Source organism: Megascapheus bottae, chromosome 25 (genome assembly GCF_031878675.1).
Source record: "Megascapheus bottae isolate mThoBot1 chromosome 25, mThoBot2.hap1, whole genome shotgun sequence".
NCBI lineage: Eukaryota > Metazoa > Chordata > Mammalia > Rodentia > Geomyidae > Megascapheus > Megascapheus bottae.
This window is the reverse complement of record NC_143533.1, coordinates 18056129-18073865: the sequence shown is the minus strand read 5'-3', so window position 1 is coordinate 18073865 and position 17737 is coordinate 18056129. Positions and strand designations below refer to the sequence as shown.

Here is a 17737-nt window from a genome sequence, read left to right as displayed (position 1 = left end):
GCTGGTCCACTCCAAGTAGTTCCCCCATTCTTCTTGGAAGGGTGAAGTCAGAGGTTGTTTATTTCTGTTTCCTCTATAGCCCACCTGCCTGGGGAGTTAGCCCTGGGATTCCAAGCCAGGGTAAAGGCTGGAATGCATCACAGTTCTTTCTCAGCAGGTTACCCAGTGCCTTCAAACAGGCGTGCTTTTATTTGGGTGGGGAATGGTGATGTACTAGGTGTACCACTTGTACCTTTTGAGCCATGCTCCTGCCCTTTATATTTTAATTACTTTTCAGACAGAATCTCATACTTTTTGCCTGGACTTGCCTGTGACAGCAGTTCTCCCTACTTACACCTCCCTCATACCTGGAATTATAGGAGCACATCGCTAAGCATGGACTGCTTGTTCAGATAAGAGTCTTGCCAGCATTTTACCCTGCCGTCTTGAACTGTAATTCTTTGGATCTTTGCCTCCTGAATGGTTGGAATTGCTTCCTATATCCTCAGGCCAGGTCCACATATTTGAATATCTATTTGTGTTTGTTTCATGTCTTTTTGAAGATAAGGAAGAAAGATAACTATGAAAACCAGTTCTCCATCTTTAATCGATTAAAAAGCCCTTTATTATCCATTTTAAAGATCATATCAGTGGAGAAACATGATTCACTCTTTATAATAATACCTTGTAATAACAGTAGAATAAAAATAAGACTGTATGAATTGTCTTCTGTTAGTATTGTGTTTCTCAGTTGATGAATCAGATAGAACAATACGAAATTAGTGAACTTGCTGAGCCCATCTTTTTTTAAAATTCGTTATGTGAATAATGATCTGAGTTTAAATATCAGCTTCTACAGAACATTACAGTATAATAGGTAGAACTGTCTAAGTGAGTTATAGAAGAAATTAGCATTTGAAATTAGCAAAGGAGAATAGATGGCTTCCTTTGATTATACATTGAAAGTATAGGTAAGATTAGATCTTTTTATGGTTTCTTTTTTTTTTTTTTTTTTGCCAGTCCTGGGCTTGAGCTCAGGGCCTGAGCACTGTCCTTGGACTTTCTCAAGGCTAGAGCTCTACCACTTGAGCCTCAGCACCACTTCCAGCTTTTTTCTATGTATGTGGTACCAAGGAATCGAACCCGGGTCTTCATGCATGCTAGGCAAGCACTTTAACCACTAGGCCAAACTCCCGGTCCCTTTTTTATGGTTTCTTTTCCCATCTTTGCCTGGCATGTTGCCCATGACTTGACCATTGATGATTTAATTACTAGACAATTGTTTAAGCCACAAAGGTAAGCAAAATCTTTCCCTTTACTGAGTTTATTTAGTAAGGAAGAGAGTAGAATTTAAATGCCATTAATACAAGGGAAAGTATACTTAAATCTGTAATTTTTTCATGTTAAAAATGCTAATACGAGGGGCTGGGAGTTTGGACTAGTGGTAGAGTGCTTGCCTAGCATGCATGAAGACCTGGGTTCAATTCCTTGGTACCATACACAAGTGGTACCGTGGCTCCAGTGGTAGAGCTCTGGCCTTGAAACAGCCCAAAGACAGTGTTCAGGCCCTGAGTTCAAGCCCCAGGACTGGCAAAAAAAATTGCTAATAATAACTGACATCAGGGAAAGGAGATATTTATTTGCTTGATGCTCATAAGCTAGAAATTAAAAAAATTGAAAATGATTATCAATTAGAAATAGAAAAAAAGAGCTTAAATTGAAGAGAAGTTTAAAGAAACAAACAACAGCATTCAGAAAGTAACTGATACACTTATGGCTAGCAGAAGTTCCTTGTATCACTATTTAGGGGAGAAAAGAAACCAAATCACTCTGCTCATACTTTTGTGTGTGTGTGTGTGTGTGTGTGTGTTTGTGTGTATGCGTGCGCATGGGTGTGCATGTGCATACTAGGGTTTTTGTTTTTTTGTTTGTTTTTGGTCAGGTGTGGGACTTGAACTCAGGGCCTGATCTCTTTTTGCTCAAGACTAGTGCTCTGCCACTTAGAACCACAGCATCTCTTCCAGTTTTTTGGTGGTTAATTAGAAGTAATTAGAAGTAAGAGTCTCACAGACATTCCTACCTGGGCTGGCTTTGAACTGTCATCCTCAAATCTCAGCTTCCTGAGTAGCTAGGATTATAGGTGCATGCTACCAGTACCTGGTTCATACTAGGGTTATTTATTTATTTATATTGTTTTTTTATTGTGGGTTTTAAAGTTAGGTCTTTAAAATTGCTTGGCTAGGCAATTCTTGTACCACTTGAGCCACACCCACTTATACTCTTAGTGATTTATTTTCTGGTCCATGGTCATGTTTTTTCTTGTTGTCAGCTTACTTAACATTGTTTCTCACCAGCAATGAAAAAAGATGCTTATGTCTCTTTTCTAGGAGAGCATATAGACTATTGTGGATATTCTGTTCTTCCCATGGCTGTAGAACAAGATATGTTAATAGCTGTGGAACCTGTGAAGACACACACACTCCAATTGGCCAATACAAATCCCTTGTATCCGTGAGTATCTAGGATCACCAATACATGCCCAATGTGCTTGTGTATATATGTATATAGTGTTTATATGCAAAACCTTTTTTGTTTTTGGTGCTGGTGCTGGAGCCTAAACTCAGGGTCTAGGTGCTCACCCTGAGCTTTTTTGCTCAATACTATTACTCTACTTGAGTCACTACCTTAGCTTTTTTTTGCTCAAGGCTAGTGCTCTACCACTTGAGCCACAGTACTGCTACTTTCGGCTTTTTCTGTGTATCTGGTACTGAGGAATCGAACACAGGGCATTGTGTATGCTAGGCAAGCATTCTACCACTAGGCTACAATCCCAGATCCCTTTAGTTTCTTTTTTACACCAGAGCCATACTTCTACTTCTGACTTTTTGGTGGTTAATTGAAGATAATAGTCTCACAGAATCTCTGCACAGGCTGCTTTTGAACCTCAGTCCTCAGATCTCAGCTTCCTAATTAGCTAGGATTACAGGTGTGAGCCACAGGTGCCCAGCTGGACTCTTTCATTTGTCTAATCAGTATTTAGTGAAGAGTTCCCATATGCTACACATTATGTAGGATTGTGGGCAATGAAACTGTTAAAATACTTCTCTTGTGCCAGGTTCAGTGGCTCACGCCTGTAATCCTAGCTACTCATGAGGCTGAGATCCGAAAATCACAGTTCAAAGCCAGCCCAGCTACTAAAGTCCATGAGAACTCTTATCGCCAATTAACCACCAGAAAAGTCAGTGAAATCACCAGTGAAATCAGGTCTAGCACCATCTAGTTACCAGAGCTTGTTATCTTGCTGTATTTTCATTATCTGTTTATTTACCTAGTTTTCTCAGATTATAAACTGTGATTTAAGCTACTGAGTCTCTTTTTCAGTGCTCTAATCTAAGACAGACTGTCTGTGCTGGTGGCTCACCTGTAATCCTAGCTACTCAGGAGGCTGAGATCTGAGGATTGCAATTCAGAGCTAATCCAGACAGGAAAGTCCATGAGAATCTCATCTCCAGTTCCCCACAAGAAAACTGAAAGTGATACTGTGGCTATAAGTGGTAGAGTATTAGCCTTAAGCAGAAGAGCTTAGGGACCGTGCCCAGGCTCCATAACTGATATTTAGATGTTTCTAGCTCAGCACTAGACACAACTAATATAGATACTTAGAAAATTTTTATTGGAAGAAAAAGTGAAGAAATGAATAAAATTAAATGGGAACTAGGCATGAAGATATATATTCCTGAGTTATGCCTTATTACATTTTCAGGAATTTCATTGCAGAAGTCTGCAACATGAGAGTAGTAATGAAGAAAGCAGGTTGATGGTGATGTAGGGATATAGTTGGTGTGAAAAGGAGGGCCTATTTTTGAACCATAGGAAAATACTGAGCAGAAAGGCAAGATCACTGGAAACAGCAAAGATAAACTACGTTTTCTACAAAAGACTTAAGTGACACTTCTAACTCTGTAGGAGTTGGTACTTTGTGAAGTTTTCTTCAGTGTTACTCATCTAGTTTTCGACATCTGTGTAACCCTCTTTACCCATTCCTCTCTGGTTTTTATGACTTTCAAAACCTCCTTTTAGCTAGGAATAGGACTCATAATATTTTCTAGATAGCTTTATTTGCTTCTAAATTCTATGACCCTTGATGATGGAAGGAGATTTTCTACATTTTATGAATAACAATACAATAAAGTACTTATGAGCTGGAATCAGACTACGAATCCTTGGAAATTCACTATTTCTAAGCTACCTTTCCTTCTCTACCCAGTGCTGACTATAGAAATATCACCCTCTAAGCCTCATGTCCCATGAAGAATTGTACAGTATTTTACAGAATTATTGCCTGGTAGTGATTGCTAGTCTTGACTAAATTTCATTCTTTTTTTTCCATATATTTTTATTATTTATTTATTTTTTGCCAATTGTGGAGCTTGAACTCAGGGCCTAATCACTGTCCTTGGAATTTTTTTTTTTTTTTTTTGCCAGTCCTGGGCTTGAGCTCAGGGCCTGAGCACCATCCTTGGACTTTCTCAAGGATAGAGCTCTACCACTTGAGATTCAGCACCAATTCCGGCTTTTTTTCTATGTATGTGGTACCAAGGAATCGAACCCGGGTCTTCAAGCATGCTAGGCAAGCACTTTAACCACTAGGCCAAACTCCCAGCCCTGTCCTTGGAATTTTTTTCCTCAAGGCTAGAGCTCTACTCTTGAGCCACAGCACCACTTCCAGCTTTTTTTCTATGTATGTTGTGACAAGGAATCGAACCCGGGTCTTCATGCATGCTAGGCAAGCACTCTACCACTAGGCCAAACTCCCGGCCCTCCATATATTTTTTATTGTAATTAATAGAAGGGTTACATTATATTCACCAGATAGAAGGTGCATTACTTCACAAACTAAATTTTATTCTTTTTTTTTTTTTTTTTTTTTTGCCAGTCCTGGGCCATGAACTCAGGGCCTGAGCACTGTCCTTGGATTTTCTGAAGGCTAGAGCTCTACCACTTGAGCCTTAGCACCACTTCTGGCTTTTTTTATGTATGTGGTACCAAGGAATTGAACCTGGGTCCTCGTGCATGCTAGACAAGCACTCTACTACTAGGCTAAACTCCAGGTCCCTAAATTTTATTCTTTAAGACAAGTTCTCTGTCTCTCATATTTGTTTTCCTTTACAAGCTTTGCACATTTAAGTAGTCAGTCATTATATGTATTTTTCCATAGAGATGATTTACTCTGAACTAGGATAAACCTTAGAAGGAATTTATTACAGTGATTGGCACATAGTAGATATTTATTAAATTTCATGGTATGGGAAATGCTGTTCTATTCCCTGCCTTTTCTGTCTCATATTTTATTGTTTGATTTACCATTCTGTATGCCTGCCTATCATTTATCCTACCTATCTTTCATTGTGGAGTTTTTTTCTTCTTACAAAGAAGTCACAAAAATACTGCAGAGAATTCAAACATATCCACCAATGTTATTCTCAGTGAATCAAGTCAAGAAAGTATACAGCATCTCTTTGCTAACAATACTAATTTCAATCAGTTGGTTAAGGTGCTCTCTAACATTTTCTAGCATAAAGTTACCTTTGTCTCTTTTCAGTTAATAAGCATCTGGTGGAAGAAAATACTTAATCTGTATAAATATCTTGTATTTTTAACATCCATTGGTGATTCTTTTGTGTGTGTGTGTGTCTCAGGCGTGAGGCTTGAATTCTGGGCCTAGGCACTGTCCCTGAGCTCTTCAGCTCAAGGCTATGGCCCTACCCCTTGAGCCACAGTGCCACTTCCAGTTTTCTAGTGGTTAATTGGAGATAAGAGTCTCGTAATCTTTAATGCCCAGGCTGGCTTTGAATGGCGATCCTCAGATCTCAGCCTTCTGAGTAGCTAGGATTACAGGCATAAGCCACTGCACACAGCCTTCATTGGTGATTCTTTTAACATGGAATTATCCATTATCGTGTGGTAATTTTCAGTTTCCATAATTTCTTCAATATTTGTCAGTTGATTTTGTGTGTGTGTATGTGTGTATGTGCATGTGTGTGTGCATGTGTGCATGCATGTGTGCATGCATGTGCCAGTCTTGGGGCTTGAACTCAGGGCTTGGGCACTGTCCCTGAACTTTTTCATTCAAAGCTAGCACTAACTACTTCAGCCACAGCTCCACTTCTAGCTTTTTGATTATTTGCCTGCTCAGGCTGGCTTAGAACTGTGATACATGATCCTTGGATCTCAGCCTCCTGAATAGCTAAGATTACATGCGTGATCTACCAGCTCCCAGCAGTTGATATTTTTGTAAGTGTTTTCCCTTCTTCATTGAGGTAATTTATTCATTGATTAATTTATTTCAGTACAGTATTATGGGATACATATTCATTCAATATAGACTCATTTTTTTCTTTTTTTGTTCCATCATGGGGCTCGAACTCAGGCCCTGGCTGCTGTCCCTGAGCTTTTCTGTTCATGGCTATTGCTCTAACACTCTGAACCACAGTTCTACTTCTGGTTTTTGAGTGGCTAATTGGAGATAAATGTCTTATGGGGACTTTTCTTCCTGGGCTGGTTTTGAACTGCATTCTTCAGATCTCAGCCTCCTGAATAGCTAGGATTACACTCATGATCCACTGGTCCCTAGTTTGGAATCTTATTTTATTTTATTTTATTTTTTGCCAGTTCTGGGCATGGCTCAGGGCCTGAGCACTGTCCTTGGGTTTTCTCAAGGCTAGAGCTCTACCACTTAAGCCACAGCATCACTCGTGACTTTTTCTATGTATGTGGTACCAAGAAATCGAACCAGGGTCTTAATGCATGCTAGGCAAGCACTCTAGCACTAGGCCAAACTCTCAGCCCTGGAATCTTATTTTTTCATTAGAATAATTATTTTCTTATTTCCTCCTTTTCTTAAACTGGGTAGGTGGTAAAGTTGGATGGCTGGCACAGAGTAGGAAGAGGGCTTTGAGTACTTGGTTTCAGTTAGGGATGGGCCAAACAGCAGGCTCAGGATAACTGATTCATGTGGTTTACCCCAGTTTACCAAGGACCAACATGAAAGAAAAAATGGCTGTAGATTATGCTAAAAATGTATTGGTTGCTCTCTGGTTCAGGAAATAAAAAGTCACTTAGTGATGGTTTAGTCATTTAAGGCCACTACAACTTCCTCTGTTAACTTTTGGCAGGTGGGGGTGTTCATTGTTCTGTGGGTAGCCTGAAGTACATACATTGAAAAGAAAAGGAGAGTTCAGTGTCACTGTCTTAGCACAAGATGGCAGCAGTCAACCATGATTTTCACAATGTGTTTTGGTTTTGCAGGGACTTCAGTACCAGTATTAATAACATTCAGATTGACAAAACCAAACCTTTGTGGCACAATTATTTCTTATGTGGATTTAAAGGAATTCAGGTAAACCAATTCATAAAACACCTAGTAGAAGTTGAAATTATGATGTGTATTATAGAATTATTATCCCATTATTAAGGATATTCAGTCTTAACTGGTATTTCTCTTCTGCTTTGTTAATTTGCTTCTGAAAGGAGGGAACTATTACTGTTTGAGGGGGTCAGGGGGATGTTCATGGGGTGACACAGCTGGCTATTGGCTCAAAAACCAGTTCATCTGACAAACATCTGTCTGAGTTTTACATCTTTGTTCGTACTTTCTGTTGAGGATTTATTCTAGCAATATTATATTTCATTCTTGGGACATATGGGAGTATAGTGTAATGGGATTTAGAGCCAGACAGCCCCATGTTTGAATCTGGGCTTTACCCAGATGTGTTCATTTAAGTCTCAGATTTATCTGTGAAATGACATCACTACTGCCCTAGTCCTTGCCGGGATGCTACAGTGCTTGGCAGCATCTAACAAACAGTCAGTAATGTTTCTGTGGGTCCTGGTTGGGTGGAAAGAAGCAGTAGTGATGTGTATGAGCACCAGGAGTTTCCCAGAAGCAATGAATAATTACTGTGACTATCTCTTCATGTCACATATAGTACCCAAACAGAAAAATGCAAGTTTCTCTCCTACTTTCTCTCATAATTGAAGAAGTATGGAAGCACAAATAAAGTAATATTTGCTGTTTTTAGTGCCACTTTCATGTTTCAAGAGTTGTTTTAAATGTCTGACTCTTGTACAGTCATAGGTAAAGGACATTAAGAGCAGATTTTGCCTTTATGAATCAAAAGCAAGTAAGTAACCAAAGCTGTGTTTCAGAAAGCTTATGCTCTACCTACCTGGTAGTCCCTCAGTGACATTGCCCGCATAAAAACATACCCAGTTGATTGTTGATATACTCTTAACCATAGAGATGTAGGTCTGGTATTAGAGTTACTGCATTCCCTTCTTGCTTTCCTGAATACATTCTTCTTGATACATGGTAAAAACTTTTGGGAAAAGTGATTGACAGGTTTTAAATCTTCAGATTGCCTGGCTTGTTATGTTAAAGCATTTTGGATGCATTTGCCTGGAGTCACATATGATCTTCTCCTGATAATAGGCCCTTTTGTTAGCAGATGGGTAAAGTGGCCTAAGTAAGGCATGTTGTTACGTATTATTTTTTGAGCCTCTTAGGGATTTAAGATCCCTTCTTTGATTTGACAACTTAGTGTAAAAAGAGTAAGTTTGTAACAATGAACTTTTAGCAGAAAAAGTGATGTAAATCTTAGCCTGTACGGAAACCTTCAAGTACTAGAAAGTTCCAGGGGATAATCTGTTTATATGAAATTGAACATGTTATTCTTTTGGGATAGAGCTGTTACAGAATTTGGCACAACTCACTTGTGCTTTGAATCTGTTGTACATTTTCATTTAAACATTGCGTGATAAGTTTGTAAGTATGATTCACATTCAAGACACTCTGTGGATCCGTTTATAGTTAACTCTAGTATTCTCCAAGGATCACGTTTTTAAACCAGCTGTCTGATGTTCTGTAGGGAAGGGCATTGGCAGCAGCATGGTTTCAGTTTATAATTTGTTTGTGTTTCTGGAAGGAAACTTGAAATCAAGAAGAACATCCAACTGAATCTCCTTTTGTGATGCATGACTTTTGCCAAAAAAGAAAAAAGACCCCCCCCCAAAAAGGAAAATAATACCAATCTTATATTTGCAAAGTTTTATTGTTCCTTTATTATTCTAATGTATTTATTAAAATTCTCCCTGCAGTACTGTGTATGATGAAATATATAAGGAGGGAATGTAATAGTGTTTTCTTTTTTCTTCATATATTTTTTATTGTAATTAATAGAAGAGTTACATTATATTCACCAGATAGAAGGTACATTACTTCACTTTTTTTTTTTTTTTTTTTTTGGTCAGCCATGGGGCTTGAACCCTGGGCGTGGGCCCTTTCCCTGAGCTCTTCACCTCAAGGCTTTGTCTCTACCACTTGAGCCACAGTGCCTGGTGTTTTAGACTTTGGTCTTGAGTTTAATTTGTGAAGATAATATCACTTTTTCTGGTGGAGGATGTCACCTTGATTTGTTTTAATCCAAAAAATGCAAAGGTTGGGGGATACTGTCCTCCACAGGACACAGGTCCTGATCTTAGATATTCTTGTAAATATATTAGAGCTATCTTTAAATTAAGGTCTGATTTGGGTCAAGAGCATGGCATAGCGTGCATAGCATGCATGAAGCCCTGGGTTTGACTCCCCAGTACCACATACACAGAAAAAGCCAGAAGTGGTGCTGTGGCACAAGTGGTACAGTGCTATCGTTGAGGAAAGCCCAAGGACAGTGCTCAGACCCTGAGTTTAAGCCTCAGGACTGGCAAAAAAAATCATAAATTAAGGTGTGATTATTTCCTTGGGCTTTCATATTAGTTGAAGTAGTTTACCTGTCTCGTGGAGTCTATATTCTTATTTGTGGCTGAATCCTAATTTGGCTTTCTTTAAAGCTACCATATGGCCAAATTGTATTTATAGGCTCCAGTAAAAGGAAAAAAATCTGGATTTCTTCATATAGATGACTTACATTAAATCACAATGACAGTATGCTGGCCCCAGTTTCTAAATGCAGCCGAGAAGTCTCAACTGGGAACTGGAGCTCTGGGCCCCAGTCCCAGCTCCCTACGTGTGATTTTTAGGAAAGTCTCCCAATCTCCTGGTGCTGAGATTCTTTTTTTTTTCCTATATGTAAAACAACTGAGAAGTTTAAAACTCTTCCTTTTCAAGTTTGTATAAAGCAGACATTTTGTGTAAATAAGCCACTGGTAAGTGTGTGTGTGTGCACGCGTGCGTGTTTAATCTTGCTTGCTTATAGGGTTGAATTACAGTTGCTTTCTATTTTTCCATATTTGTTCAAAAATTAATATTCAAGAAAAAGAATATTCAAGGAAGTTATAGGAAATAAATAACTAACTTTCTGTTGAACAGAGTAGAATATTTAGATTTCTCATACCCTGTGGCAAGAGTCATTAAACATCATGCATGGTCTCCACTAAACTGAATGACATAGTTTCTGTAAATTCAACTAAGTCTATTGATTTATGTTTGTTATCTGGGGAAATGAAAGAAAGTCTTATGCTTCTTCAGTTTAATACTAACATTGCTGTTGCTGTTCTATCTTGTCTACTCAGGAGTATTTTGGTCTTAGTAACCCTACTGGAATGAATTGCCTAGTAGATGGAAATATCCCACCCAGTTCAGGCCTCTCTAGCTCCAGTGCCTTGGTCTGTTGTGCCGGCTTAGTGACACTCACAGTGCTGGGAATGAACCTATCCAAGGTAAGCTACCTGTGACAGAAAACCTCAAAGAATCCTCTTGTAAAGCATTAGCATCCTAATAGTATCATCAGGATGTCTTCCTTGATCAGAAAACATAGTGTTGCCTGAAAGGACTAGGCAGGCATGATTATATACCAGGTTCTACTTGTGATATAGCTCTAAGAGTTGGCTGATATTTTTTTTTTTTGGCTGATATTTTTAAAAAAGACCTAGATAAAACTGTATTGAAACACTCTTGGACTAAATAAGGAATTAGAATACAGGATATCACCCCTACTCTCCTGCCCTGTCCTCAGGCTTAAACTCATGGCCTGGTCTCTGTTCCTGAACGTTTTGGTTTTTTTTTTTGTCAGTCCAGGGGCTTGAATTCAGAGCCCAGGCACTGTTCCTGAGCTTCTTTTGCTCAAGGCTAGCACTCCACCACTTGAACCACAGTGCTAACTTCCAGCCTTTTCTGTATATGTAGTATTGAGGAATTGAATCCAGGGCTTCATGCATGCTGGACAAGCACTGTACCACCAAGTTACATGCCAAGCTTCCCTGAGCTTTTTTTTTTTTTTTGGCCAGTCCTGGACTTGAGCTCAGGGCCTGAGCACTGTCCTTGGACTTTCTCAAGGCTAGAGCTCTACCACTTGAGCTTCAGCACCACTTCCAGCTTTTTTCCTATCTATGTGGTGCCAAGGAATCGAGCCCAGGTCTTCATGCATGTTAGACAAGCACTCTACCACTGGGCCAAACTCCTGCACCCACCTGTGCTTTTTTACTAAAGGTCAAGGCTAGTGCTATACCATTTGAATCACAGCTCCACTTCTCACTTTTTAGAAGTTTATTGGAAATAAGTGTCTCATGGATTTTCCTGCCTGGGATGGCTTTGAGTCTCAATCCTCAGATTCAAGATTTGCTATCAGTGACAGGCAAGGATATCTTTTTTTTTTTTTTTTTTTTGGTCCATCGTGGGGCTTGGACTCTGGGCTGGGGCATTGTCCCTTAGTTCTTCAACTCAAGGCTATGGCCCTACCCCTTGAGCCTTGAGCCACAGTGCCCTTTTGGTTTTCTAGTGGTTAATTGGAGATAAGAGTCTCATGGACTTGATCCTCAGGTCTCAATCTCCTGAGTAGCTAGAATTACAGGCATGAACCACTGTACTTGGTAGGATACCTTTTTACAAAGATTACTTCATGAACTTAAATTTAGGTCAGGCATCTAGGTCTCATGGTTGAGACTGCTTATCTTCATGCATATTTTAAATATATAATGAGCAGTGGGCAAAAGGGGGAAAGACCAGGAAAGAAAGGGACTGAAGAATATGTTTGTTGATGCCAGTAGGCTAATTACTGAAATCACCCTAAAAATACCATATTACAAAGAGGAAATTCTTTTTTTTTTTTTTTTGCCAGTTGCGACTTGGACTCAGGGCCTGAGCCACTATCCTTGGACTTTCTCAAGGATAGAGCTCTACCACTTGAGCCTCAGCACCACTTCTGGCTTTTTTTCTATGTATATGGTACCAAGGAATTGAACCTGGGTCTTCATGCATTCTAGGCAAGCACTACCACTAGGCCAAACTCCCCGCCCAAAGAGGAAATTCTTGTTTAGAGATTATATAAATCTGACAAGAGGACAGAAAACCTTAGCTTTACAATTCATATAAATCTCTGACTTGGGCATTCAGAACAGATGTGCTCAGCTTAGTTAATATTTTTGGTGTTCTGGTGCCAATAGAATGTTCTCATAGGTTCATTTTAACCCATGTACATGAACTTGTCAACTGTACAAATGGGTTGATGACAGACAGGTAACACAGAACAAGAGGAAGTTAACCTCATGCCCAGTCTGTTAAGGCATGTTTAAGCTGGACATCAGTGGCTTATGTCTGTAATCCTACCTATTTAGGAGACAGGCCTAAGGATCACAGTTTGAATCTAGCTGGGGGCAGAATAGTCTGTGAGATTCTTATTTCTAATTAGCCACCAAAAAAGCCAGATATGGACCTGTGGCTTAAGTGGTAGAGTGTTAGCCTTCAACAAAAAAAGCTTAGGGATGGGCCAGGAGTTTGGCCTAGTGGTAGAGTGCTTGCCTAGCATGCACAAAGACCCAGATTCAATTCCTTGGTACCACATACATAGAAAAAGCCAGAAGTGGTGCTGAGGCTCAAGTGGTAGAGCACTAGCCTTAAGAAAGCCCAAGGAAGTGCTCTGGCCTTGAGCTGAAGCTCCAAGACTGGCAAAAAAAAAAAAAAAAGTGGTCAGGGGTATTGACCAGGCTCTCAGGTCAAGGCCTCAGGACTAGCAATAAACAAATAAATGAATAAACTGTACATCAGATAACACTGATAATGTTAGATGAGATTATTAGCAGGTGAAAGGGATATAATGTGGAAATTCAAGAGTAATAGTGATCATAGCTGACTATGGGGCTGGCACATACAATTTTTGGATAACAGAGGCATCAGATGCTGAGCCTTGGAAACCACATCAAGGAGCTTGGACTTCATTGTGATAGTCACGAGACGTCATTGCTGAATTTTATGAAGAGATCAATATCACATCTGTGTTTTAGAAAGATAGCTTTAGCTATATTATAAAAGTCTGGGTTTGAGACAAATACTTTACACTATTTAGAGCTGATTTGGTCTAGAAAAATGACAGGGAGAAAGGTGAGAATTGTATTCATAGATTGATGACATGAAAGGAAGCCATAATTTGTTGAGTCTTTAATTAAATACCACCTGTGTATGTGACTTGTAAAAATCATAGTGCAGGGCCAGGAGTTTGGCCTAGTGGTTGAGTGCTTGTCTAGCATGCATGAAGACTCCGGGTTTGATTCTTCAGTATCACATACATAGAAAAAAGCCAGATATGGTGCTGAGGCTCAAGTGGTAGGGCTCTAGCCTTGAGAAAGTCTAAGGACAGTGCTCAGGCCCTGAGCTCAAGCCCAGGACTGGCAAAAAAAAAAAAAAAAAGCTAGAAATGGTGCTGTGGCTCTAGTGGTAGTACTCTAGCCTTGAGAAATCCCAAGGACAGTGCCAAGGCCCTGAGTTCAAGGCCCAGAACTGGTAATAACAAATCATAATGCATAAAAACTGAAGGAAAAATTTAAGGGAGCTATTTCAAATTATTAAATTATTATTATTATTTTGCTCAGGGCCTGAGTACTGTCCTTGGGTTTTTTCCTCAAGGCTAGAACCCTACCCTTTGAGCCATAGTACCACTTCCAGCTTTTTCTCCATGTATGTGGTATTGAGGAATCTAACCAGTTCTTCATGCATTCAAGGCAAACCCTCTTACCGCTAGGCCAAACTCCCAACTCCAAATCCTATTTTATATAAATGTATCAGCTATTGCTTTGGTAGGAAACAAATGCCACATAAAGTATAACTGAAGTTTAATAAAGAAAATAGAGATACAGTATTTAGAAATAGTTGAAATATCAAAAGAACTAACTAGAAAGAGCACTTTTCTAAAGCTGGAGGCAATTATACTTTAGAAGCTAAGGCTATATATAGCATAACATCACTAGAAATCCATCAAGAAAAAGGAAGAAAGGAATGACTTGGCTGATAATGGCAGTCACATGAAAGCTGGTGACTAGTTATTTAACATCTGATATACTCCATTTAGTTAACAGACAGTTATTATTGCAGGTGAGATGTGGTAAGTAGAAAGCATACAAAATCCAGAAAGCGGAATTTATAAATCTTGCTGTTACTGGTAGAAAAAATATAGTGTGGTCAGATATTTATAATAAAGAAAAAGAGACTTCAGGTTTTAAGATATCAGAATAAAAAACACATCTGCTCTTTCTATCAGTCTCTCTCTCTCTCTTTTTTTTTTCTCTCTAAAGTCATCCTCAGACAGCAGGGAAATTTAAGGGAAGGAAATATAAGCCCTGTGTTTGAGAAACCAAGGAGACATAAATAACCCTAAACCACAAAACACAAAGATGGAAAGTGGATGGAAGAATGATGCATGACTTAGCAGAAAGGAGAAAGGTCAAAGCCAAGTACTTGTGGAAGTGGATGTAGATGGAAGGAAGCTGACTCATCCACCGGATGACTTCTCTGGAAGTTTTAGGAAAAACTCAAGGTCGTATAGTTGGTGGATTCTTTTTCCTTCCTGTGGCAAGAATCTAAAGTCAGGGTGCTGTGCATGGTAGGCACACATTGTTCCACTGAGCTACATCCCCAGTGGTATAGGGGTTCTTTGAAAGTCCTCAGGAGGATTCGGTCGACCCTCAGTGCCTTCCCTTCCCTGGGACCATTTCCCCCATCTAGACTTGAGTTTCTAATAAAGTAACAAAGGCTTTTTAGACTTAGGGGCGTTGAGCACTAAGACAGGCAGGACACAGGAACTAGATTTGAAAACTGGGGGATTAAGGGACATTTCCAGTTCCCTCTGTTGACCACCTCTAGCATTCGGGCAGCCATCCCCTGCCCGCTGCCTGGACTGCTGGAGAACCCTTCTGAAAGGAAACAGCTATCTCACAGAATTTGTAGACTCTGCCATTTGGTGACCTCTTGCCATAAAATTTCTTGTTACTCTAGAAGTTGATAGAGGTTATTTTTGGAAATTCTGATCATCTCTTTAGTGGCTTACTTTTAAATATGAGCATAAAAGGATAGTCAGATGGGGGGGGGGTGGAAAGCCTATAAAATGAAGCAAGCAAACAAAGGAAAACAGGCTTTCAGAGAAGCAAAGACAATGCTGAGAACAGAATCCTTCAAAAAGTCAAGATATTCTCAGCGCTTAAAAAAAAACAAGTCCTTGAAAAAGGAGTAGACTGTTTTGTGTGTGTCATTTCATGGGGCTTGAACTCTGGTGCTTTTTGTTTTTGTTTTTTTTAATTTTTATTTTGCCAGTCCTGGGGCTTGAACTCAGGGCTTGTCCTTAGACACTTTTTACTCAAGGCTAGTGCTCTGCCACTTGAGCCACATCACCACTTCTGGCTTTTTCTGTATGTGGTACTGAGGAATCGAATCCAAGGCCTTGTGCATGCCTGGCAAGCACTCTACCACTAGGCTACTCTCCCAGCCCCTTAATGTCTTTTCTTTCTCTCCCTCTCTCCCCCTCCCTCCCTCTCTCCTTTCTCTCTCTCTCCCCCTCCCTCCCTCCCTCCCTCTCTCTCTCCCTCCCTCCCTCCCTCCCTCCCTCCCTTTCTCTTTCTCTTTTTGTCCAGTCCTGGTGCTTGAACTCAGGGCCTGAGCACTGCTATGGCGGAATCTAACCCGGGTCTTTGTGCATGCTAGGCAAGCATTCTACCACTAGGCCAAAGGGCTTTCTCAAGACTAAACTCCCAGCCCCAAACTTTTTTGTTTCCCAAGGCCTGAACACTATCCTTGGGCTTTCCTCAAGGTTATCGCTCTACCACTTGAGCCATAGCACCACTTCCAGCTTTTTCTATATATGTGGTACTGAGGAATTGAACCCGGGTATTGTGCATGCTAGGCAAGCACTCTACTATTAGGCCAAAGGCCTGGCCTTGAAACAAGATGTATCTACGGACTAAGAGGTTATGAACTAAAGTCTTTCAGATAGCAGTGGGTTTTAGCTTAGAATACCTGTTTAAATGAATTAATCAAATGTGAGAATGATATAAAACTTTTTTTTTTTTTTTTTGCCAATTCTGGAGCTTGAACTCAGGGCCTGGGCACTCCTTGGACACTTTTGCTTAAGGCTGGCACTCTGCCACTTGAGCCACAGTACCTTTCTACAGTGTTTTTTCTGTCTATGTGGTATGTGGTACCAAGGAATTGAACCCAGGGCTTTGTACATGCTAGGCTAGCACTCTACAACTAGGCTTCCCTCCTGGCCAAAACTTTTTTTTTTTTTTTTTTTTTGGTAGTGCTGGTACTGAGGGCTTGAACTCAAGGCCTTGAACTCTTGCTTGATTTTGCTTAAGGCTGGTGATCTACCACTTGAGCCACACCTCTACTTTCAGCTTTCTGTTAGTTAATTGAATTGGAGATAAGATTTCATCGGTTTTTCTACCCCATTGGCTTCAAACTTTGATCCTCAGATCTCAACCTCCTGAGTAACTAGGATTATAGGCACAAGCCATCTGTATCTGGCATATAAAACATTTTCAACATGTAAAGCCTGAAAATCCAAATCCAACAATTAAGCAAACCATGAAAGAAAGTGACAGGGGAACTGGGTAGTGGTATATCCAATACCAGAGGAGTGCAGTTAAAATTAAGAGGATGAAGAAATAGAATTATAAACTGACCCCGTTTTTTGGCCAACCCTGGATCTTGAACTCAGGGCCTAAGCACTGTCCTTGGGCATTTCTCAAGGTTAGAGCTCTACCACTTGAGCCACAGCACCACTTTTGGCCTTTTCTCTGTATGTGGTACTGAGGAATCAAACCTGGGTCTTGGCCCAGAAACAAGATATATCTACTGAGAAAGATTAGAAGTAGAACAAGAAAGGTGACTAGAAGACAAGTTAAATCCTCGTTGGCTGTGGTAGCAAAGTTTACGATGGATCAAGTCGGAAGTGACGTGTTAGTCATAAATGAAGCATGAGCAGAGTTGGAAGCGTTTCCCTATGTGCATATGTGCACACCACTGTAGGATAGGGAAAGAAATGAGAACTCGGGACACCTTCATTGCTCTAAACCCCATTTGTTCTGGTAGGTCATGTGCATATATCCCTTTGATGAAAGAAAAATAAGGAGAAGAGTGAATGGAAAGAAATAGCATGAGCCAGGCATGGTGGCTCACACCTGTAATCCTAGCTACTCCAGAGGCCCAGATCTGAGGATCAAGGTTCAAAGCCAGCCCGGGCACAAAAGGACCTGAGATTCTTATCTCCAATAACCTTTTCTAAAAAAGAAGGGAAGTGAGGCTTGGCTCAATGGTAGAGCAGTATCCTTTAGCTGTAGAGCACGGGGACAGCACCCAGGCCTAGAGTTCAAGCCCCATGAACCACCCCCCCAAAGAAAAAGAAAGAAAGAAAGAGAGAAAGAAAAGAAACAAAAACAAAATAGCTTGAAAAGTATGAAGTGATGATGACCAGAATGTCCTCAGAAGGACTAAAAGAGG

At 40.1% G+C, this 17737-nt stretch overlaps 1 protein-coding gene across 2 annotated transcripts in view; it reads left to right on the top strand.

Annotated features, from left to right (window-relative positions):
- Nucleotides 1–17737, top strand: part of Galk2 (galactokinase 2) — a 90571-nt gene that overhangs the window by 15250 nt on the left and 57584 nt on the right. For both annotated transcript variants that reach the window (XM_090358438.1, XM_090358439.1), the window contains exons 3-5: nt 2367–2490; nt 7288–7378; nt 10549–10695. In XM_090358438.1, the coding sequence (XP_090214564.1) occupies nt 2367–2490; nt 7288–7378; nt 10549–10695 (362 nt within the window). The remainder of the gene's footprint in view (nt 1–2366; nt 2491–7287; nt 7379–10548; nt 10696–17737) is intronic.